The sequence below is a fragment of the Pelodiscus sinensis genome, chromosome 4 (assembly GCF_049634645.1).
Source record: "Pelodiscus sinensis isolate JC-2024 chromosome 4, ASM4963464v1, whole genome shotgun sequence".
Taxonomy (NCBI): Eukaryota; Metazoa; Chordata; order Testudines; family Trionychidae; genus Pelodiscus; species Pelodiscus sinensis.
The window spans coordinates 124,232,406-124,256,900 of NC_134714.1; the positions used below are offsets into that span (position 1 = coordinate 124,232,406).

General features: G+C 46.7%; 1 protein-coding gene across 2 annotated transcripts in view; it reads left to right on the forward strand.

Moving 5' to 3' along the window:
- Nucleotides 1–24,031, forward strand: part of LOC102453021 (NACHT, LRR and PYD domains-containing protein 3-like) — a 32,978-nt gene extending 8,947 nt beyond the window's left edge. For both annotated transcript variants that reach the window (XM_006131660.3, XM_006131661.3), the window contains exons 3-14: nucleotides 140–443; nucleotides 2,862–2,903; nucleotides 5,183–6,911; nucleotides 9,341–9,430; nucleotides 11,671–11,838; nucleotides 12,463–12,633; nucleotides 14,913–15,086; nucleotides 15,844–16,008; nucleotides 17,904–18,074; nucleotides 18,655–18,825; nucleotides 21,043–21,213; nucleotides 23,211–24,031. In XM_006131660.3, coding sequence (XP_006131722.2) covers nucleotides 161–443; nucleotides 2,862–2,903; nucleotides 5,183–6,911; nucleotides 9,341–9,430; nucleotides 11,671–11,838; nucleotides 12,463–12,633; nucleotides 14,913–15,086; nucleotides 15,844–16,008; nucleotides 17,904–18,074; nucleotides 18,655–18,825; nucleotides 21,043–21,213; nucleotides 23,211–23,310 — 3,435 coding nt within the window. In that variant the 5' untranslated portion in view covers nucleotides 140–160 and the 3' untranslated portion in view covers nucleotides 23,311–24,031. The remainder of the gene's footprint in view (nucleotides 1–139; nucleotides 444–2,861; nucleotides 2,904–5,182; nucleotides 6,912–9,340; nucleotides 9,431–11,670; nucleotides 11,839–12,462; nucleotides 12,634–14,912; nucleotides 15,087–15,843; nucleotides 16,009–17,903; nucleotides 18,075–18,654; nucleotides 18,826–21,042; nucleotides 21,214–23,210) is intronic.
- The last annotated feature ends 464 nt before the right edge of the window (nucleotides 24,032–24,495 follow it).

The following is a 24,495-nucleotide window of genomic DNA, read 5'->3' on the forward strand; positions in this document are numbered from 1 at the left end:
CTGGAACAATCGTTTGTGAGAGAAAAGCACCAAGGAGTGATGTGTCTCAGTGTTGTTCTCCCACCGCTAGTTTGCACTTCTTCCCTCTACGCATTCTTATACCCTATTATTAACACCAGGATTTTGCATGGTATTTTAGCTTATTTCTTGACGCCCACTGATGGGAAACCAAAGCAGCAGAATCAGTGACCTGCTTGTGCAAGCCCTCGACGACCTTTCTCAGGAAGATGTGAAAAGATTTAAAGACAAGCTATCGCACTCTGCCTTTGAGGGGAAACGCACTATCCCCCGAGGTCGGCTGGAGAACGCTGACAGGATAGACACCAAGAACCTCCTGATGGAATTCTATGGTGGAGCTGCTGCCGTAGAGGTGACCATCAATGTTCTCACTCAGATCAACCTCCGAGATTCTGCTGCAAAACTCAGAGTAGAAAGTGAGAAAGGTAAGAACCTGAGAGTCTCCTCCAAACATCTCCCTCAGGGCAGCAGCAACAGGAGAAGGAGACATGGGCAGGGAGCAGCTACTTGGTTTAGACTGTGAGCTCTGTCAGGCAGGGATAGTCATGGTGTGTGTGCCCAGACTTAGTACAACAGAGCCCTGATGGGGTTTTAGATCCTAGCGGACCTAAGGAATATATATTATTGAGAGGTGGGATGAGGGTAGTTTATTCCCCTAGATTACTAACAGATGGTTGGCAAAGGGAGTGGCAACATTATGCAAAGTTTTCTGGTTGCCTATGCAACTTTATTTCAAAGCATCCAACAAGCATTAGATTGATGACAGTCTATAGAAAAGCTAGGCTTTGTTGGGGGCTAGGCAGGACTGGAATAAGGTTTTTGTAGGCTCTAGCTGCTCTCATAATCGTAGGCCTTTAAATTAGAGTGGATATATAAATATATAAGGTGGAAATGCCGTATCGTCTATATACCTAATATTTAGTTGTATGCTATACCTGTATATTGTTTGTTGACTAAAGATAGTAAATTATTAGACTTGTTTTAGCAATTTTCTTTTCTTATTTTTGAGTCAATTACAGCTGGTCCCCAAGTTGCAAATGGTCGAGTTACGACTGTTTGCATTTACGATCAAAGCTCCCATGGAGTGGTCGTAAAGGCGGTCCCTGAGTTACGAACGCAACCCGTGCTTACGGGGTTGCAACCCGCGTGGTCGCTATTTAACTCAATGGGGTCCGAGTTACGAACAGATTGGGTTATGGCCAAGTGTTTGGTCCATAACTCGTTCGTAACTCGGGGAGAGGCTGTATGAATTTTTTTTTAGGTCCCAAACTTTTTCCTAGGCCCTATGCACTGTGACTATTGTACCTAATAGATAATCTGCAACTGGGGCTAGGAGACCCAAGTGATAGTTATTCCAAATGAACAAATTTGCTCTGGCTGTCCTCAGTTTCTGCCTTAGACCCCTAAGTTTGTAAAGGCTTCCCTGAGCAACCCAGCCCAGGGTCAGCAACCTTTTCAACCCAAAAAGCCAAACTACATCAACATTCAGAACAAGTGGTCAACAAAGAGCTGGCCAGACCCCCCCACCTCTGCACCCAGCAGGGCCACCAACCACCATCCCCAAGATGGGGGATGGGGGTGGCTCCACACCCCCAGAAGAGGCAGTCAGTCCTTAGTATGGCTTGGGCCACAGCACTGCTTCCCCCCATCCAGGTGCCAGAGCCGGAGCTGGGCCGTCGTGCATCCCCAAAGCAAGCGGGCAGCCACCTCCAATGTCCAAGGGCTGAGAGCTCTGGCTGTGTGTGCCAGCCCTGGTGGGAAACAGAGTATGTGGGGGACCCTTGGGGCAGGATTATCTTACCTGGCCAGGGCTGGGCTGCTACACCTGGGCAGCAGTGGCAGGATGAGGGACTGGGCCAGGATCACCGCAGCCAGATTGTGGCCTCCTCTCCGACCCATGCCACAGCAGGACGGGGGCTGCCGCCAGCCCTTCCTGTGGCCAATGGGGGCCAGGCTGTGGGCCTTTCTCCAGGATTGTGGCCAGATGTGGGCTGGGCCCCAATTGGGGCTTTATTGGCCAGGTGTGCTGTTTCTGGAACCCAAGCTGGGCCATCACAGCTGGGCTGTTGCAGCAGCCGCAGCACCACTGACAGACAGATGGGGCTGGAACCATGTTGCTGTGGCTAGATACCACCACCGGCCCCTCTTAATACCCTAGCTGGGACTGCATGTGTATGCCTGCAGCCAGCTCTTGCCACAGCATAGCCTGTTCTTACTGGGTGCACCGCCTTTCTTTCACCTCTGGTGAAAGGAGAAATAGGCAAAACAAGATCATTTTGACAGGAGTAATTAGGCGTTTTAAAATGTTTGATTTAATTTTTCATTTTAATTAAAAAAGCTGCATGTATTTGGGGAATGACAAAAGAGCCAGATTTGGTTCTGTACTGAGCCATAGGTGGCTGATCCCTGACCTAGCCCATCTCCTGAGCAAGGACAGAATGGTCCTTCGTGTGGATCCTTTTAGTGGTTTCACTTAGTCCGTGTTTGAATATGAGTGTTTTCCCGGGATTCTGTGTCCCTATAGACAATCCTGAATTGATTTAGTCCCAGGGCAAGTTGGTCTGAGTTTCCCTGACAATGTGGCCTGCTTGTCCTGCAAAGTGCAGCAGTGGAGCCAGGCCAGGAGAAGTCCAAGAAGCCAGACTCCCCTGTACAATATTCCACAAATTGAACTCCATAAACTGACTGTTGAGAGCCGTGTTCTTCTGCATGATTACTTCATTAACGCAAAGTACAATTGCACTATTTGGTCAGCTGCTGCCTCCACCCAGAAAGGAAGTGCGCTTGTATTGAAATATATCCTGCATCCTTACAATACTGTTTCAATGTCATTTCCTTTTCAGAGATTCCTCTGAGCCAAAAATCATCAGAGTTGTCTGCAAAAGGTATGTGACGGCTACCCAGGAATTGACCTAAGGACAGCGGTTCCTTCTTATTCAGTTGGATACTTTCCTAAATCGGGTTTGTTCCACATCAATAGAACAATTGACACATGAACAAAATATTTTATGTGCCTTTCCAGGGGACTCCATTAGCACAGGGTTCCCTTGCCATTCTCCAGAACAGGGACCACCATGAACCTGCAGGAAGTAGTATTTCCAAAAGCAACACTTTGATTGTAATGGTAACTGTGGTAATAGCACTGAAGGTGAGACACACTCCTGAGGACTGAATGGGCAGCAGCTAATGTAAGTCCCCAGGAAATGCCTTTGTAGTGGTGGTGTTGCAGAGGTCCAGTCCTGGTTCCTTTAAGAAATGGGAGAGATGAATAGTGAAGAGAAAACACGGGATTTTGTCTGATGTTCCCTTGCAATTTCCCTGCTGCTGAGTACTGGTGCAGCATCTGTGTTGACCAGCTACCCTGAGACCCCGAAGAAGTGTGCCCAAGAAAGCTGCCACAGAACTACTTGTTAAGCATCTGGTCACAGTTAACGTATTTCATAGAATCCTAGGGCTGGAAGAGACCACAGGAGGTCATCAAGTCCAGCCCCCTGCCCAAAACAGGACCAACCCCAACTAAATCATCCCAGCCAGGGCTTTGTCAAAACCTCTAGGGATGGGGATTCCACCACCTCCCTAGATAACGCATCCCAGTACATAGTTTCCCCTAATATCCAATCTAGACCTCCCCCACTGAAACTTAAGACCATTGCTCTTTGTTCTGCTCTCTCTGTTTAAAGGACATTGAAGGAAAAGAGACATTAGACAAAAGAGACACCTCAGTCTTCAAAGTATCATCCATTCTTAGCTCTCCTTCCTCGCTAAGCAGTGGAACTATGTTTTCCCTTGTCCTGTTGTATGTAGAGAACATTTTATTGCCTTCTATGTCCTTTGCTAGGCATAACCCATTTTGTGCCTTAGCTTTTCTGAATTTGCCACTGCACCTTTGTGCAGTTCCTTTGCATTCATCCTGAGCAATTTGCCTGGTTTTCCACCATAGATCATGGTAAATGCCAGGAGGTGGTGGGAACTGCAGCCATACTGGCAAAGTTTGCTCCTTCCTTTTCATTTTGTAACTCCCAGAAAAACCATGTCCAACAGGGAGTGGTGACAGCCTCATGCCCTTACACTGAGTCCATAAAAACACCTGGGTGATTTCAATTGTAAACATTTTTCCTATTTCCAGACTCTCTCAGCTCATTGTCATCCCAGCCTTAGAATTCACCAGCAGCCTTGAAAACCCCTCAGTGCTGCTTTTCTAGCTTAAGTGATCCAGTTTGTGCGAGTTGTTTCACAGACAGCTTTATATAATGGTCTGAGTGACCTTTGTTACCTTGGGTAATTGCCAACAGCGACGTGTGCAAAATATCCTTCCGGGTTAGTACTGGGTGAATGCATTAGCCTGGTATTGGAGGGCACTCTGCTGTAGGAGTATATCTCATAGTCCTGGTCCATACTACAGTGGAAGGTCAATTTAAGTTACGCAACTCCAGCTATGTTAATTATGTAGTTGGAGTAGAAATGTCTTAAATCTCTTTTTCTGCACCATCCACACTGTGGGAAGTTTTTGCTCCCGTTGGCTTCCCTTACTCCTTGTGAGGAGCAAGAGTACTGGCTGTGAATTTGACTTAGAGGGTCTTAACTAGACCCACTAAATCAAACCTTGGAAGATGGACCGCAACAGCATTGATCTTCTGTGTAGTGTAGACTTGGCCATAATGGCAGAAGGTAACTGGAGATATAACTGGAGATACTCAGTTTTGGAAATTAAAGATCCCATGATGCTCTGTCTTCTAAACCCACGTGCCCTGAGAAATTCTAGTTTATGAAGTTACATTCCTTCCACCAAAATTCCCAGTGTGGTTTTAACTACATATGATAGCCTCCCTCACTTGTGATCTACTTTGTTGCATAATGTTACTGTGCACTGTCAAACAGTAGTTGGGTTTCATCAGAGAGGTGGCTGCATTTCACTGGGGATGAAGTAATGCCTGCGGTCTTTACTCAAATGAATAATTTCTGTGGGGCACCCATAACTGAATAAATGCTGCATAAACCCCACTCAGAGTTAAGTGATTTCAGATTCTTTTCTGAAGAAGGTTTCATTATAAAGCTGAAGAACCGTTATTGTGGTTCCCTAAAACTATTTAATAGAGTAGTCTGTGATTTGTGGTTTTCTGGATTGTCAATTTCATATCTCTAATGTCTCTTGCTGCTGATCCAGCTTACAGGAAGAAGTACAAAGAAGATATTAAAAAGAAATACAAACTAATAAAAGATATGAACAGTCGCTTTGGAGACAAGATGTTACTAAACAGAAGATACACAAACCTGACTATTGTAGACAGACCTCGTCAGGCAAAGGAGAGGGAACATGAAATCATGGCCACAGGATGGAGACATGCTGAAGTCATGACTGAGCGAGCTAGTTCTGCAGTTACACTGGCCACCCTGTATAAACCTGATGAAGATGGACAAACGCCACAGGTTGTTGTGCTGCTGGGAGCTGCTGGGATTGGGAAAACAATGACAGCAAGAAAGATCATGTATGACTGGGCAGCTGGGGAGCTCTATAAGGAAAAGTTTGATTATGTTTTCTACATAAACTGTAGGGAAGTGAACTTTCTTAATAAGCAGGGAAGTGTGGCCGACCTGATGTTTAAAAACTGGCTTCATACAAATCCACCGATTAACCACATTCTGATGAATCCAGAAAAACTCCTGTTCATAATTGATGGGTTAGACGAACTGAGATTTTCCTTTGATCAGCCAGAGGATGATTTGTGCTTTGACCCCTGGGAGAAGAAGTCAATGGAAATTATCCTGAGCAGTTTATTTAGGAAAACAGTTCTTCCTGAGTCCTACTTGATGATCACAACCAGGCCAGCTGCCCTGGAGAAACTTGAGCAGTGCTTGGAGTGTTCACGTTATGCCGAGATTCTGGGTTTTTCTGAAGCTGAGAGGGAGGAGTATTTCCACAAGTTTTTTGAAAAGGAAACCCAAGCCAGACAAGCGTTACAATTTGTGAAAGCCAATGAAATTCTTTTCACCATGTGTTTTGTCCCCTTCATGTGTTGGATCATCTGCACGGTTGTGAAACAACAGCTTGAAAAAGGCGAGAATCTCACACAGACTTCAAAAACCGTCACTGGAGTGTACGTGCTCTACCTTTCCAGCTTAGTCAAGCCTCTTAGCAACGATTTGAAGCAAAACTTGCATGGAAACCTGAGGGGACTTTGCTCCTTGGCTGCGGATGGCATCTGGAATCAAAAGATCCTGTTTGAGGAAGAAGAAATCAAGAAGTTTGGCTTAGATCAAGAAAACTCTCTCCCCCTCTTTTTAAATGAAAACATTTTCCAAAAAGAAACTGACTGTGAATGTCTCTACAGCTTCATTCACTTAAGCTTTCAGGAGTTTTTTGCAGCTTTGTTATATGTCCTAGAGGAAGATGAAGCAGCAATAGATTCAGGGACTCTGAGGAGAAATGTGAAGGCATTGTTGGAAAACTATGGAAACTCAAAAAATTATTTAATGTTAACGGTGCGATTCCTGTTTGGCCTCTTAAATGAAGAAAGAATGAAGGACATGCAGGAAAAATTCAGATGCAAATTTTCACCCGCAGTTAAGGCAGATTTACTGGAGTGGGTTCAAGCAAACCAAGAAACAGATTTAAAAACTTTGCCTTTTGCTCACGAGGGGATTCATCAAAGACATCAGCTTGAGTTGTTTCACTGTGTATACGAGATGTATGAAGAAGATTTTGCCATTACTGCATTGGATCACTTCACTGAACTAAAGTTGAATCAAAATAAGTTTACCCAGATGGACCAAATGGCTCTTTCATTCTGTGTCAAGCATTGTCGTAGACTGGAGTCACTTTGTATATATGACTGTACATTTAGCTTAGAAGACCATGAAGTAGGACTCCCAAGACTACAAAAGTGGCTACATCAGTGAGTATTTTCTGAGCTCAGATATCTGAAGTTTCTTTAACAGATTGGATGTTATTTTCCCTAAGTCTGGATCACAAATTGACTGAACAAGACAACCTAGAACAATGCTACTGTTACTGTAAGCTAAGGATACAGTTATTACACTATCAAAATTACCTTCCTTGTATTAAATGCATTGTTTGGTCTACTCTGTCCTCTCAACGACTGACATGCTTGTAGCACTTCTTTGTATGCGGAAATGAACAGGGTGAGGTGAGACATGGGTTGGGGAAGGAAGATTCCCTGTGTCAACAGTTGTACAACAAAGGTCCAGAGATATTCACTGAGGCCTCCTAAGATTTTTGCAAAGTGCTTTACTATGGGACAAGGACATCACTAGGAAACAAAATTGGCTTCCACATCCCTGTTGTACAATTATTTATTCCTTAAGGACAAAATAAGTCATGGGCTTTTCAAAACTCTTTGTATCCAAACTCAGTTTCATATTCTGAAGTGCACTAAATTCACCAAGGCTTTGATGGGCAGAAGGTTCTGCCTGGTGAATGTCAGGGAAACATGCTACCTTTGCCCAACCAAACAGGTATGACCCCTGCCTCTTTACACTAAGCAGGAGAGTAAAACCAAAAGTTGAATTCCAGCTCAATGGTGCAAATCACTGTTTAGAGTTCTCAGGGACCTCCTACCAATTGTGCAGGGCCTGTGGGGGCTCTGGGCTGTGCGGTAACTTGCTTGTTACCTTACAGCAGTTTACACAGGCGACTGCAGACAGCTTAAGAGGTATATGTGTGGTCATGGCATTGGGTGCAGGTTCCCTTCATTACTTTAAATGCAGTTGAGCTGCCACCAAAAATGTCACCTGCAAATAGTGCTATCAAATAGTCAACATGCAGAATGGCCCGTGGTCATTCAGTGCAGCAGCCAACCATGTGAGAACAGACCCTGAGACCACAAAGAAAATACCTTGTGCTACTAAGGACTTGTCTGTGAAGTCATGCTGCTTTAACTGTACCAATATAATTAAAGTGGTACAACCCCTTCCCCCTCCATCTCCAGTGTGGACACAATTCTACCAGTATCAAGATGCTTATACTACTATATCTTATGCCCCAAAATGAAAGGACATAGCCTATACCAACATAAGCCACTTTTATGTGGTAAAAACAGCATCCACCTTTGGGGTTGTACTGGTCAAAACACGGTGGTAAACATTTGCTCCCTCATCTGAACAATTAGCATGTAGTTCGACGGTGCTGTTGGGTGTAGAAGGGGGTTTGTTTGAACAGTTCTCGATATTAAAATCAGAACAAAGCCAAAGCTTGATATTTCCCACAAAATTCTGAGTTTTAACCGGCTCTAACTGCCCCTCAAAACCAGGTATCATCACCACCCCAGGATACTGCTGCACTTCCATAGAATCCTAGAACTGGAAAAGACCTTGAGAGGTCATCAAATCCAATCTCCTGCCCTCATGGCAGGACCCAGTACCGTTTTGACCATCCCCAATAAATGTCTATCTAACCTGCTCTTGTATATCTCCCATGATGGAGATTCTACAACCTCCCTAGGCAATTTATTCCAGTGTTTAACCACTCTGACAGGTAGGAAGTTTTTCTTAAATATCCAAACTTTCTTAAATATCCAAAATTTAAGCCCATTGCTTCTTGTCCTGAACCTTAAAACAATAAAGAACAAATTTTCTCACTAGAAGGCTTCACCATAATTTGCTGCGTGTGGAATCTCAGTAGCACGTATTCCGTTTGATTTCATACACTTAAAATACATCTCAGGTTACATCTAGGCTGCAGGCTTCTTTTGGGAGAAGTTTTTCTGGAAGAGATCTTTTGAAAGAACTTCTTCTGAAAGAGGGTCTGAACTGCCAAAGCGCATCGAAAAAGCAATCTGCTTTTTCGAAAGATAGCATTTATACTGAATGGATGCTCTCTTGCATTTAAGCTGTGATTACTATGGACAGCAGTGATTACAGTGGCCACCAAGGCACCTGTGCTTTTTCCTCTTTCCTCTCTTTCGAAAGAACTCCCTCTTTCTCGTCCACACACTACTTTTTCTGAAAGAGCTCTTTTGGAAAAAGGCTTCTTCCTCATAGAAAGAGGTTCACCAATGTCAGAAACCCCCCCCCCCCCCGTTCTTTCACTTTTTTTTTCAAAAAACACGATTGCAGTGTGGACGTAAGTGAATTTTTTTCAGAAAAACGGCTGTTTTTTAAGAAAAACAACCTTTGTATTGTAGACATAGCCTCAGAACACTAGATGTAATTTTGAATTGGGGGCTTTACTACTAACTGTAACTGCAAAACAGCCCATGTGTTATTTATGATCACACTGTCCAGGAAGCTATTTCAATGTTCAGGAAATGGAATTAAATTCTGTCTTCAGAGAACTACATAACATTTTTCTATTCTCTTTTTTAAGGAAACATCATGAGGATAAGCCAAAGCATTCACCCATTTACCTGCTCTGTCAAGCACTGAAAGATCCATACTGTAAATTAAAGAAACTAGAGTAAGTAATTATTCTTTCCTTTTAAAAATTTCTCTTATTACAACTGCTATCCCAGGACTTCTACAGCAATGCAGCTCTTCAACATGGCTGGTACAGCAACCACACAGAATTGTGTAACTTCTGACAACCATGTTCAAATTTGCTGTTAACATATATGGGGTTAGCTTAGTCAGCCGACTGATGCAAAACTAATTACCTTACCAACAGATGCTGCTGAGAGACCAGGGCATGAAGAGTGGCCAAGGAAATTCATTAACACGGGTCCTACAGTTGACAGGTTAATGCTTTTGCTGGTCTATAGATCTTGGATTCTTGTTATTTCCATTCCAACTCATCTGAGGAAGTGGGCTTTATTCATAAAAGCTCATGATCCTTTTTTTTGGGGGGGGGGGGGGGGTTAGTCTCTAAGGTGCCAAAGGACTACTCACTGTTTATAATGCACTGCATCCATCCAAAAGAAAACAAGTGTGCTGCATGATTGCTGCTTCTAGTTCAGTCACACTGGCGCAAGTTGAAATGTGGAGTTTTCTGGTGCACATGTCAGATTGGGACCACTTCGTGGCATTGCAAGTTAGTGCCAGGCCTTTGAATTTGGAGTGACAGGGAAGGGGAAGCCAACTGAGTTGCTGGAGCATCATAATGACATGCTCACTTTGTCCTTTGTAATGTCAGGAGTGATCTGCTGCCAGCAGTGTGGGGTGCCTGTTCCATCCCAAGAATGCAATGTGGCAAACCAACAGAAAGGTGACAAAGCCATGACGGACAGTGGCTGAGGACTAGGGAATAGAAGTGCAGCACAGAAAAGAATGAAATGGAACATTGTTTTGCTGTTTCCAGGTCCCTATGGCCTAATGGAATTCCGTGATGGAAACACACACACACACACACACACACACACACACACACACACACACACACACACACACACACACACACACACACACACACACACACACACACACACACACACACACACACACTTCCCAAAAGGGACCAGGCTACAAATCCATTCATAGATTGTAAGGCCAAAAGGGACCATTACATCTTTTAGTCTGACTTAATATAAACACAGACCATTACCTTTCACCTAGTTACCCCGGCTCTAAGTCCAGTAACTTGTGTTAGACTAAAGCATCTTTCAGAAAGGCCTCCAGTCTGGCTCTGAAGACATCTAGAGATGGAGATTCTACCGCCTGCCTTGGTAGTTTGGTTCCAGTGGCTAAATGCCCTCTCTGTAAGACAGGTGTACCTCATTTCTAATGTAAATGTGTCTGGCTTTAATTTCCTGCCACTGGTTCTTGTTATGCCTCTTTCTACTGGACTAAAAAGCTCTGGGAATCTGCAGAGCCTGTTGCCTGACTGAAGCTGGGAGCTGTTTGCTGGAGGATATTGAGCTGGCTCCAGGACACCTTCAGTACCAGTCATGACTGTCCCTCCCAGCTATTTAGAGGCAACGGTGCTAGAAAGCTGGGGGTGTGACTTTCTTTTACCATTTGACATTCCTCTGCTCCAGCTACAAGAACAAATTGCCATTGTTTGAAATTTACCCAGTTCACTGCAGCACATCTTCCTTCTTCCTCCCACATCTCCCTCCTCTCCTGCATCCCTACGTTCCCCACACCCCAAAAACCACATGGCTAGAGCCCTGCAAATTTGCAGATATCTGCTTTTTATCCACAGGTGTCCACCTCTGCCCACGGATGTCAATGCTGCCATCTGTAGCTAATTTTTGCAGATACAGATGTGGCCCCGGATACAAATTTTGTATCCACACAAGGCTATACACATGGTCCCATGTACAACCCCGCCCCACCACCAGTCTAGAGGTATGCCTACATTACCCTCCTAGTTCGAACTAGGAGGGTAGTGTAGACATACCCTAGTAGCGGGTTCAGTTAGTCCCATTTTACTATAGCTGCAGAAGTAAATACAGTACCATGTTAAATGCAAACTACTAAAAAAGCAAAAACAAAACCTTTTATTAGCTTTCCTTGCCTCACTTATAATAAAGTTTCTATTTAGCGGACAACCAAGCGTGTCTGCTTAGGGATGGAAAATGCTCCTGTGAGGACTACAAGATCAATGAGAGATACAGATGCAGATGGTCATCTGGTCCCCACCATCCATTACTCTAGCTGTGTGATCCAGTCCTCCCACCCCATGACAGAGCCTTTCTAGAAACCCATGGAGGGGACTGGACAGACAGAGTCTTTTCCTCTCTGTGTATCTATCTCTGGCAGGCTTTGTGATTGCCGTTTGACAGCTGCTTGTGGTGAGGATCTTGCTTCTCTTGTCATCAAGCAGACCTTGGTGGAGTTGAACCTGGCAGGAAACAGTCTGGGAGACTCAGGAGTGAAGCTGCTGTGTGAGGGACTGAAACGTGCAAACTGCAAGCTGCAGAAATTGGAGTGAGTATGCACAAGTATTGTTTTCTGTAAAGAACTCTATGAAAGGTGAGGTCGGTGTAAGATGTTGGCTTGCTGCAGGTACATGAAGGTGTGTGTGTGGGGGGGTCTGTATTGCAAAAAAGACCCATAGTAGTGGACAGGGTTGGATTAACTCTAGCCCATGAGGATCTCTAGCCCTCATGTGGCAGGCCTGGTCTACACTTAAAATTTAGCTGAACATAGCTACCTGGCCCAGAGAAGTGAAAAAGTCAATACAAATAAAAAAATTTAAAAAATTGACCCCCTGGTGTAGATGCAGTTGGTGGATGGAAAAAGACAATGTACCTTCAATTTGTCTTTTTTGGTCATAGACTCCTTGATCTGAGGGATATTTCTTTTTAGTGCATTGAGACTTTTAATCTGCAAGAAAGAGAAACTAAAATTTCCAGCTGGCTTCCTACATAGCTCCCCTATTTTTCATTTTTCACTCCAGGCTCCATGTGTTTCTTTATGGATACATTGGAAACCCTTAGATTGTCAGGAGAGCTCTGGTTCTTGGCTTTCCTCGCTGGCATGGCCACTGAGAGGGGAGGACTGGATAGACAGACATGCTCATTCCCTCATCTGTGCATCTGTCTCTTGCAGCCTGAAGGCTTGTAAACTCTCAGCTGCCGGTTGTGGGGAGCTCTCGTCTGTACTCAGCACCAGCCAGTGGCTGAGCCATCTGAATTTGAGCGGTAATCAGCTGGGAGCCCTGGGAATACAACTGCTGTGTGAAGGGCTGAAACAGCCAAACTGCAAACTACAGAGACTAGTGTAAGTGTTGACGCATTTGCTTTATGCAAAGCCCATGGCAGGAAGCATGAATTGGGAGTGGACAAGCTTCCTGCAGGTACATGGTGAGGTCAAAAGCCTCAGTGGGGGATGCTCTCTCCCCTCCCCCAAGCATGTGAGAGCAAGAAGGAGCTGCTACCCATAAGGACCCTTGTGTATGTGGTGGAATAGTCCTGCTTTTGAGAGGAACTTTTCTGGCTTCTGCAGTATCCCAGTGAAATGGGCTTGTGAAAGAATCTGAGTCCTTCCTTCATCCAGAGGCCTCCCTAACCTTGAGGGTTCCCCTTCCACTCTCCTGTGTGGCAGACTCCTTGTAACCCCAACAAGGCTGGGCCCAGGATTCCTGGGGGCTCAACCCCTAACCTTGTTGTGGTCACCTAGCACAGAGGCTAGGGCAGGGGTGGCCAACCTGTGGCACGCGAGCTGCATGCGGCTCTTCAGCCACCCCCGTGCAGCTCACAAAGCCGCCCCTGCAGCTCCACCAATGGCCCCTGGTCCCCGTCTCCCTGGTCTTACTGGGTGCTGGGGAGCCGTCTGTTTAGCAAGATGGCCACTGCAAGATGGTGGCAACTGATGGAAAACTGCTGGAGCCAAAAAGGAAAACTCCTCTTGCCTTAAAGGGGCTGTGTCTTTTTTTCTTCTTCAATGACTCTGGAGTCTGGTGGGTGGGTGGCTTAACCCTTTGGTGTGCGGCCATGGTTCCTTTTTTTTTTTTTGCTCGCTCAACAAAAATTCTGGTGTGGCTCTTTTTTCCGCTGCCGTTTTGCTCTTCTTGCCTACTGGGTTGTCCTGGGCTAGGGTGTCTCTGCCCTGGATGTTTCCCTGACTCACTGATGGTTATGTACAGTTCAACACAAACACAATTTATTGAACAGCAGATTGATTTTAAAAGGAATAAGGAAAAATGGGAACAGTTCAAGGAAAACGTGTCACCCTGCTCTGTGGCAGGGGGCCTCCCAAACAGCATTTCTGGAATGTAAGGACAGGTCACAGGCTGTTCCTCGTGAGTCCCCAGCCTCCTTACCAGGGCCCTAGCTTTGCTGCAGGGATGCTGTGGGTCGGACAGTTGCTCTGGTGGTGGCTGCACACCTATAGGCTGTATGCAGCCGAATCTAACTACATAGATTTAGCACTGAAAGAAGAGAAAGAGGAATTCTTGGTCTCATCCATAGCCAAGGAGCAGGCATGAAAGAATTCGTTGTTAAGACCTCTGTTCCTGCTCAAGTGTTCTCAGCATGGACACTTGGGTTCCTTTTCCCCCTTGCAACATCTGTCACAAGAAGGAGAAACCACTAAGATCTGTGATGGCCATACAGGAAGGAAGTGCTTGAGAAGCAAAATACTCGTGGCTGTGGTCAGTCAGTGACTGTGTCTCACTGGTTCTTTTTTTGTTCTTGGTTGCTGGGCTGGAGCACAGGCGCATTGCCACGAACACACATACTATGTTTAATACTTAACTTTATTATAAACAGTCTTCATCCTACACCATCTCTATGGAAAGAGGCTTAGAAGTAATTGTGCAAATGTGCATGCTATTTTCATTGTTTTCTATTCCTCTAAAGCTAAGGCTATAGAAGAATTTAGAAGAACTCCTTTTTATCCTGCAGCTGAAATATTGTAGAGAACTCCCAGCGCCAATCATGCCCCGCCTCCCAGCCACTCCCCCCGCCCCCACTAGGCTTCTAGGCTTCTGACATGACCGGAGTGGCAATCGTGGCCCCGCCTCCCACAGCTGGGATTCCCAGGCTCGGAGGTGGGGCCACAATCTGCATTGGGAGCCTCTGCCCCCACCAGGCTTCTGCACAATCACAGGCTCTCAGCACCGATCGTGGTCTCACCTTCCCTAGGTCTTCGCTTTGCTACTTTTAGTTTCTCTCTGCTTGAATGTTTTCTTTCCTTGTCTCTGTCTTATTCCTCATTGTTTGGTAGTATCTGTTTTTACCCCCCAATTAACTTCTCTTTTGACATTTCTCACCTTCTAATCTTCTCCTTCCATCTTCCTCGTAACCCTTCCCTAGAGCCTTCCTTGAAGCTTCACTTTTTCTCTCTCCATCTTTATAGTGCAAGCAGCAGTGCTACTGCAGGAAGTCACATTCTAACCTACTTCTCATTGGATGGGGCTTGCGGCTGAGTCTAGGGCAGATTTCTGGCTCACTCTTGATGTTGATAGGTCAGGGAAAGGAGCCAGTGGACAGGGCCACTTCTTCAAACTGCTGTGATGAGCCCGTGATGGATCTGCCAGGCTCTTCTCTCTCCTGCAGGTTGAGATTTTGCAACCTCTCGGGTGAGTGCTTTGGGGATCTCTCCACTGTTCTCAGCACCAGCCAGCACCTGACAGAGCTGGACCTCAGTTATAATTTTTCTCTGGGAGACGTTGGAGTTCAGCTGCTGTGTGAGGGACTGAAACATGCGAACTGCCACTTACAGAGACTGGAGTAAGTCACGTTTGGTCTCCTCTGTGGATTGTCAGGGCCTGTTTCTTATTCTTTCAGGGCAGTCACCCTACGCAAGTCCTGTGAGGTTCTGGGGACTTAAGGCCAGATTTTCAAAAGAGCTCAGCCCCCAGCTGCTCCATTATGGCACGTTTTTGCCCAGTTACTTTCCTGTTAGATGCCGAACTTGCTGAAAACTCTGCCCCTAAAACACCCGCAGAGTGAATGTCAAAACCAGCCTCCTTTTGCTGCAGCTGCTGCTGCCTGTCATTGGTGGGTGGGGCCTGAAGCAGAAGGGGTGGGGCTAGACTGCTTCTGGGATTCCCCACCCCCAAACCATAATTGGTTTGGGGGTGGGGGAGCCCCTTTGCCCTCCCCCGCACTAGGCACTCATGCCCCTGGCAGGGCGGGAAGAGGCTTCACATGCTCCCCTGCCCCCAAGCCCTGATTGCCCTGGGGGCAAGGGAGCTGTGCAAAGCTCCCTTCACCCTGCCCCCACCCTGCATGAGCATAGGGCACTTTGAAGAGCTGTGAGCGCCTGGCAGGCTGGGGGGAGGAGGGAGGACAGAGGAAACTTTGCGCGCTCCGCCGCCTCCAGGCCAATCAGGGCCTGGAGGCGGGGGAGTGTGTGACATCTCCTCCTGCCCTGTGAGCAGGGTGTGGTGCTTTGAAGCCTCACGAGCTGCTGGACAGGCTTCACCGTCGGGGAGGAGAGCAGGGGGCATGGTCAGAAGTGAGTCATTTTCCTTTCTCTCTTCAGGTTGGAGTGGTGCAGCCTCTCAGCTGCTGCATGTGGGTTCCTCTCCTCTGGCCTCAGCCAGGCCCTGACAGAGCTGAACCTGTGGGGCACGAAGCTGAGAGACGCCGGAATGCAGCTGCTGTGTGAAGGACTGGCCCAGCCCAGCTGCAAAGTGCAACAATTACTGTACGTACTGGCTGGTCTCCTCCAGTCTGTGGCTGCTGGCACGGCTGCTCTGGCTACTGGGTTTGCAGAACTCTGCTTGCTCCCACCAGCCCCAGAACCTGCCCCTCAGGGGAATCCAGCCATTCTGGGAACTGGCTTTGCACGGGTTGGGGAAAAAATAGACACTCATAGATCTGCAGCTGGAGTCACGCTTGTCATTTGCAACCAGAGAAATGTGGGGCTGGAAGGGACCTTGGAAGGTCATTGAATCCATCCCCCTAGGCTGAGGCAGGATTAAGTAAATTTAGACCAGTCCAGACAGGTGTTTGTCTCACCTACTCTTAAAAACTCACAAGGATGGGGATTCCCAAGGCCAGGTCTACCCTACAGGGGAAGTTAAATTAAGATGCACAAATCCAGCGAGTTAATGATGGAGTTGGAGCTGCCAGACCTTAACTTGAGTTTCCCTGTCATACCCACAGCGGGAAGCTGACAGGAGCAAACACTCCTGTTGGCTTCCCTTCCTCTGAGCAGAGCAGGAGTACTGGCTGCGGACGGGGTGCCCTCAGAGTTTGTTTACTTGTGTTCAGTTTGTGACCACTCCAACCCGCAGCTCCTTTCTTGTACCACTGCCAGTGAGTCAGTTATCCCGTTTCTTGGTGTGCATCTGATATTTTTCCTTCCGAACTGCAGTAGGCTGCGTAATGCTGACAGGTGGAACCAAACCGGGGACTTCTGGACCTTAGTGTATGAGCTGCTACTGCATGAGCTAAAATGCAGCTGGCTGGTAGCTAAGGCTGTGGAGCAGATTACTTGCTCTGTCTATAAGTAGTGTCAGTGCCAGTAGGGGGGACAGGATGTAACCCACACACCTACTGGGTGTGGTTCACTGTCCCATGTGGTGGCACTTAGACCACTGGGCCCACAGCCCTACTCAGTTTCCCCAGAGGCTCACCACACCCAGCTTCAGGCTGCTCCAACCCCAACTCCACTCACTGCTACTCTTCCTCCAGCTCCCAGGCTGCTTCTTTAGCCTCGCTAGCTCTGCGGCGGCAGCCTTACTGTCAGCATAGGCTCAATCAACTCTCTGCACTGTGGTGGCTGCAGCCCTGCTCCCAACACAGGATCTGCCTCTGTGTCGCCTGCTGGCACAGCCCTGCTCTCCAGCTCAGCTTGGGCCCCTCCTGTCTCCTTAGTGGGTCCCTGCTCTGTCTGACCCAAGCAAATCCAGCTCACATGGAGAACAGGATAATTTCCCCTCCTCCAGCCTCCTGACTCCCTCATTAATCTGCCCACCCTGTCAGTCAGACTGACTTGGAGTGCTGGCCTCTCTCCTGGGGGCTGTCCGTCTCAGGGATCTGATTTCTCATGGACTCTTCCTCCTCCTCTTGGTACTGGGGTTAGCCAGCCAACACTGAGTGTTAGTAAGGGGCAAACAGCCCCCTTCCATAATCCACCAGGGTGCAGGGTGGTACCATGGTCCTTGCACCGTACGGCAGCAAGACAGGAAATCAGGAAGGCTGCTTCAGCACAAGCAGATTTCAGCCAGCAAAGCAAAACACAGCAAAACGTAAACCACCCAGCGTGAGACTCACTCAGCATGGATTTGCGGCCACCTCAACCCACAGCTGTTCTGCTCCCATTGGCTCCCCCACACTCATTTTGATAGCCCTGCCCTGAGCACCTGTGCAAGGAGAGTGCGAAGGAAGCCAGAATCCCCCCTTTACTCACTGAGACTTGGGATGACCCTAGCCCCTGAATATTTAACTTGCAGCACATATGGCAGGAGCCAGCCAGCCCTCCTTCCAGAATGGAAATGATCCCCATTCCAGGCAGACGCTCATCGCAGTGAGGGAATCCCAGCCAGCAGGGAGGAAACCAATGATCACACTCCTCTCTGTGTTTGTCTCTTGCAGGCTGGGGAGTTGCAGGCTCACAGCTGCTTGCTGTGGGGATCTCGCCAGTATTCTGCGCACCAGCCAGTTCCTGACAGAGCTAGAACTGTCCGATAACAAACTGGGCGATTCCGGCGTGCAGCTGCTGTGCGAGGGACTGAAACATCCCCACTGCAAACTGCAGAAACTGGGGCGAGTAACAGCTGCTTTCCCTCAGTCTGCGTGTACTGACGATGTGCGGTAGTGACTTGGGCTGTGTGTGCTGTGGCATCAGTACTACTGACAGATGCAGGGAACTATATCCCATCCCCTCCACCCCCCGTTTTCCACTGTGATAACACGAGCGAGAGAGACTGAGAATATCCCACTAGTTAGGGCCCTCACCTTAGATGAGGGAGACACAGATTAAAGTTACTGTTTTGCCTATTTTTTGAAGAGATGGAGCTGGGCTTCCGACAGGCCAGGTGAATGTCCCAGCCATGGAGCTACTGGCTTTACTAGCTGTGGAAAGCAGTGGCCTGGCCCATGCCATATCCGGTACATCCCCATGGCCAGAAACAGCAAACTGTGGCCAATGGGCTCCGTGCCTGCAGACACTCAAGTAAATAAACCATCTCATGGCCCACCAGCAGCTAAGCCTGACAAACCATGTGCAGCCTGCAGGCCGGAGGTCCCCCCTCCTGCTTTGGAGTTGCTTCTAGGAGGGGAAATGCAGAGAACAGGGCATACGCAGGCCACCATTTTTCTCTCCATATTGCTTCGTATCCTACAGATTGGGGTATTGTGACCTCACAGCTGCTTCTTGTGGGGATCTGTCCTCCATCCTCAGCACCAGCCAGGCCCTGATGGAGCTCGTCATCAAATGGAACAACCTAGGAGATTCCGGAGTGCAGCTGCTGTGTGACGGATTAAAATATCCAACCTGCAGATTACAGACACTGCAGTGAGTACCAGCTGGTTGGGTCCCTTCCGTCTGGGCCTGTTAACAGGAAGGTGTTGTGAGTTGCACTCCATTTACCGAGAACAAAAATGCAACACGGCTCTCTTCTCCCAGACTGGCTGCAAACAATGCATCTGAAAAACTAACAGCCCCACAACAGGGCTAGGACTCCCCCTGCTCATCCCCAGTCATTTTGGGCTAAAGCTGCAGCACTCCCCAACCCCTCGCAGCTATGGGTAACACAGGCCAGCCAGAAAGTGTGTCTCTGGGAGCCAGCCTCACCCTGTGCATGTTCTGGCCCATCCTTCTCATGGCCCTATGGGCTCTAGCTCAGCCCTATTATCACCGCTGTCTTCGGGGGTCCTCTGTATTGTCCTCCTGTCACCAGCCCAGCCTGCTTCCCTGATCAGTTGCTACATTTCTCCCCAGCATCCTCGCTCAGAGCCTCAGGACGCTGCTATCAGGTTTTCTCCCATTGCTGTGTGCTGCTCACCTCAGGCTCACTGTCCAGCTCTCTTTCCCAGCTTGCGCATCTCTGTGCCTGGGTTCTCATGTCTCTTTCCTTGTCATTCTGAGTCACACAGTGCCCCCTACTGGTGTGTTGCTAATCTAGGTCTTTGCTCTCTCCCTTCACTTCATCCTAGGTGGCTGTGTGCTCAGTAGGGAACAGGCAGGTCATTACATCTTGTTAGGAGAATTCCACCCACTAGATATAGCTCCTCAATCCACCTTTCCTTTCAACTCGTCTGAACAGTCACATACAGAATACACAGCCACTGCTACAACACAGCCACATGGTAATGTATTCCCTCGGGGGCTTGCAAGGTTTTATTTGAGAGGGTGAGTTTCTGTGGGAGTCCCACGGGATTGGGGCTTGGCCCCCTGTCTTCTAACATTTTGATCAATGACCTGGAAGAAAACACAGTATCACTGGTCTAAGTTTACAGATGACACAAACATTACAAGAACGGAAACAGAGTAGAGAGGTAGAGCACACATCACTGCTTCAGAGTGATCGGTATTGCTGGGTAAATTGGACACAAGTGAACAATGTGTACGTCTTAGCACAGACAACTAGAAACGTGTCTCTCTAGGAGCAACACATGGAGGCCACAGGTGCAGGAAGGGGGCCCTGTCCTGGGAAGCAGTGACTCTGAAAGTGTGTGTGTGTGTGTGTGTGTGTGTGTGTATATATATATATATATATATATATATAAACAGGCAAACATGAGCACCCAGCGTGAAGCTGTGGCCAAGAGGGCTAACCTGAGCTGTGGATATTTAAACCAAAGACACCTGCATAATAGCAGAGAGGTTATGTTACCTCCATATTTGGCATATTGTGTCTAGTTCTGGTGCCCAAGAAACATGTTGCCAAATTGATGAGGCTTCAGAGAAGAGCCATGAGAATAATTCAAGGGTTGGAAAATGCTGCCATCTAGTGACAGAGCTCAGTCTCTTCAGCTGAGGACAGAAAAGAATAAGAGTTGACACTCTACTAATATCTACGTGGTTTTAATGGGTGAGACTTACTGGTTCCAGTTACCCAGTAGGAACTGGAGCAGCTCCCCACCCACTATGGTGGGCCCAGCCTGGGTGGTGCGATGCAGGCAAGTGTTGCTCTGACCAGCTGGAGCAGTGCCTGTCCATGGTGAGCCTGGCTTGGGTGGTGTGCTGACCAGCTGGCTGGAGCAGTCCTTGTCCACATGAGGGGTGTTGCTCCAGCCCAGTGGGGCTGGAGCGGCCCCTCATCTTCCCCTCTTTAAACAGTTAGCCATCATGTTTAACCTGTTAACCAATGAAACGGGATTTGACGTCCCTACTACCTGGGGAACATTTATTTGCTCATGGGCTCTTCAGTCTAGCAGAGGAAAGTGTAAGAGGATCGACTGGTCGGAAGTGGAAGCTCGACAAATTCAGACTGGAAATAGGGCTCAGGGAGAGCAGCTGAGCACTGCAACAATTTGCCAAGAGTTGAGGTGGATTCCCTGTCACTGCCAATTTGAAAATGAAGAGTGGACGGTGTTTTCTAGAAACTCTGCTGTAGTTCAGACAGGACTCGTTTGGGGGATGGTCTATCCTGGAGGTCCCAGTGGCCCTTTCTGTGGCCTGAGCATCTATGACTAATCCCAAAGCCCCTTCACAGTGCCCTAGTCTGTCTTCATTCTGTGGGGCAAAGATAAGCAGTCACTAATTGCTGTATATCTCGGGCTCCTGCAGACTGATTGGCTGCCGCTTCACAGCAGCTTGTTGTGGGAATCTCGCCTCTGTGCTAAGCACCAACCAGACGCTGACGGAGCTGATCCTGGGAGAGAAAACAATGGACAATTCAGGAGTGAAACAGGTGTGTGAAGGACTGACACACCCAAACTGCAAACTACAGAAACTAGGGTAAGTTGGAGGTGTGTTCTTTTAGCAGGTGTTCCTCTCAAGTGGGGCCACTTTTTCTAATGTGCTCATCACACGGTAGCTCCCACTGCCACATTTATAGTCAGATTTTAAGAAGAGCTCAGCACACTGGGCAAATGAGACTTCAGTCCTCTTGAACTTTCAGCCCCAAGTGTGGGCGCTGAGCTCTTTGGAAAATCTGGCCCATAGTGGTATGGTTCTTAGTTCTTTCCATTGGGGTCACAGCGTTATTGTGCATGCTCCCAAGAACTGGTGCCGTAGTCTTCTGCAGAGCGAAGAAGAAAGAGCCACTGCTGGGTTAATAGTAGAGCTGGGTGACATTTTTGGTCAAAAAGTAAATTCACAGAAGAATGCTGTTTTGGGATCAAATTGAGGTTGAATCTGGTTGTGTATCATAAAAGGATGATCATTTTGAGACTAAGCTTTTGACTTGTCATTTTGTAACAATTTTATTTAGAAATTTAGCTAAATTTGATTGTTTTCTTAAGAGGGTTAAAAAAAACCCTTAAAAACAAAGTAAAACATAAATGCACAAAAATAACTTGAAAGGAAGCTAAACAAACCACACAAAAACCCTCCACATGTTTTTGTGAGTCAAATAAATTGTTTCATTTGACACACAGCAAACGCTGTTTGATTTGTTTCATCAAGAAAAAACTAAAAATGTTCAGTTTTGGTTCAAAATGAACCTTTTTTTTCGCTTTAGCCACCAAACCAACAAATGTATTTTTCATGAAGCTCAGCTAGCTTAAAAGTAAGACAATAAAGTGGCTGCTTGAGCACTCCAATGGCCGCGTAGTTTTATGTTAGAATCTTGTTGATTATTCAGTAAACATGATTGAGAATACAAGTCTGGGACCCTTTCACAACTGAGTTAGAATAACTCTCTGCTCAAATTATAATTTACCACTATTTCAACAAATAATGTTGGGACAAAGTCAGAGAGAGAAAGGAAAAGGTTACAAAGTGAACACCTAATTGTTCATATTTAACTTCTTTTTCTGCCTGTGATGGGCAACCCTGGTTCCTTCACTCCTTTGCCTGCTGGCTGGCTGTCCAGTCAGTAGCTCTTAGGGCACGTCTACAGTACATGGAAGATCGATGCTGCTGTGGTTTATCTTTCAGGGTTGGAATTAGTAGGTAGGCTTGGAAAGTTCAGCTGGCTCCTCAATCAACTTTTCCTCCAGCACAATGTCAGGCAGTTTTAAATGCCGTTTATGACCTTTTTGGTTCATAAAAGCTACCAGGGTATTTGCTCAAGCACCATTTAAATCTCGTGCCAGCCAGTCAGTTTGGGGTTTTAACTCCACTGATGTGAGAGAATGTTTTGAACTTTCTATTCCATTGGCCTGAAGGGGAAAGGCCAATCTATTAAGAGAGAGAGAACTAAAAGGACCAGAAATCAAGGAAGGAAGATAAGACTGATGGAATGAAAACATGGAAGTAAGTTATGTTGAGCACTGGGATAGCAAATACATTTGAACAATATCCAGGTCTTTTTGCAGTCCTAATCTCCTGTATACAGCCTGTGGTCAAACTCCATAATGACAGCATTTAAAATTATTTAGATTTAAAACAAGAACTTGTATAGAGCGATAACAATTCAGGAACAAATAATTTCCCCAAAGTCTGTTTTATTGCTTGATATAAATTTCCTTTGCTGGCATCTCCCTCCCTCTAAGTGGCTAAGAATTCCCCTTCTTGCTCAACAGCAGCCTCTTCAGCAGGCAAAGGCAGACCTAGTTAGACTCCAAAGGGAATCCAGCGCAGATGGTGATTACTGGGGTGGATCAAAAATGTGTGCAGTCGGGAAAGAAGATGAGCCCAGATAGTTGTGTATGAACATTGATTGCGATAGTCTGGCGTGTGCATTCTGGATCTGATTCCACTGAAATCAGTGGTGTGTGGCTACCTGCTTCAAAGGGTCTGTGCTCTTGGGAATGGTTTAGTATTTTTTCTTGACTTGTTTCCCCCCACAGCTTGAGCAGTGTCAATGTGAATGAAGAAACACAGAGAGAGCTAGAAGCTGTGAAAAAGAGAAAACCTGATATGGTCATATATGTATGGAAGAACTGGTAAGCAGGGGCCAATGTACCCACACTGCTCTGGCCTGCCTGTGATCCTGCTAGCTGGGACAGCACCATGGGATGGGACTTGCCTCTTTTAAGGTAGCTCTGCCATCATGAACACATTAAGCCAGGGCTACTCAATATGTGGCCTGTGGGCCGCATACGGTCCTCAGCACCTCCACGTGTGGCCCGCGGTGTGTTTCGTAACTCACTGCTTTTTTTTCTCTTCAGCTGGCAACATAGGGAAGAAGTGTCAGGTGGCCGGAGTAGCCACCATTTTGCCCGTGCCAGCGTTTGTGTGCCAGTGCTTGTGCATTCTGGTGGGGGTGGGGGAAATGTCCCTGCTTTTTTTTTTTTTTTGCTCAACAACTTTTGGTTGGGGTGCTGCCCACTGCATATGTTGTGGGTATTTTTGTGGTCCCTGGGGCTGCCAAAGTTGGCTAGGAGTGGAGAAGAGGGATGTGGCAAGCAGCAGGAAGTGGGCTGAGTATTGTGTGGTTCACATTTTCAATTCTTCACCCACAAAATGTAAAACATAGAATCTCGTCTTCAAATTTAAGGGAAGATTGAGGATGGCTGTCATAGAGGGAAAGAGTCAAAATGGCCTGGGCCAACCTGTGCTTTCCTATCCTTCCTATCAGATTCCTTTTTTTAAAATGGAACTTGAACTTCGAATTCTCGTCTTGTCAAAAAATTGGGGTTTTCTGGCTTTTTTTTTTTTTTTTTTTTTTTTTTAAAGAAGTTGCTGGTGTATTTGCAGAGAATTAATTGTGTCTTAATGTTGTCTCTTGCCTTGCAATATGAAGGAATTTTTAATAAAAAATATTTTTCTAAACTTGTTTTATTACATGTTTGCCAGTGTTACAGTATGTTTCACCAAGTTGCACAACAAAACTTAAGAATGCTGAAAGCTGGAAGGTTTTTTTTTTTTTCAATTTCTATGCCCATTCTTCTAACCAAACAGGAAAAAGTTTCCCCAATATGACAGTCTGTTCCCCTGTGTTCTCCCCCATATATACATACACACTGCTACAGTAATTTTTGTGCATAGTATGCCTGGTGCGAGATTTGAAAACACATAATTTGCTGGTCTCAATATTGCCCTGATAAAATATGTATAGAAACATTGTACGTAAAGTTATAAGATTCCCCTATATAATACTATTAACACATGGTCCAAATCACACCAGATGTT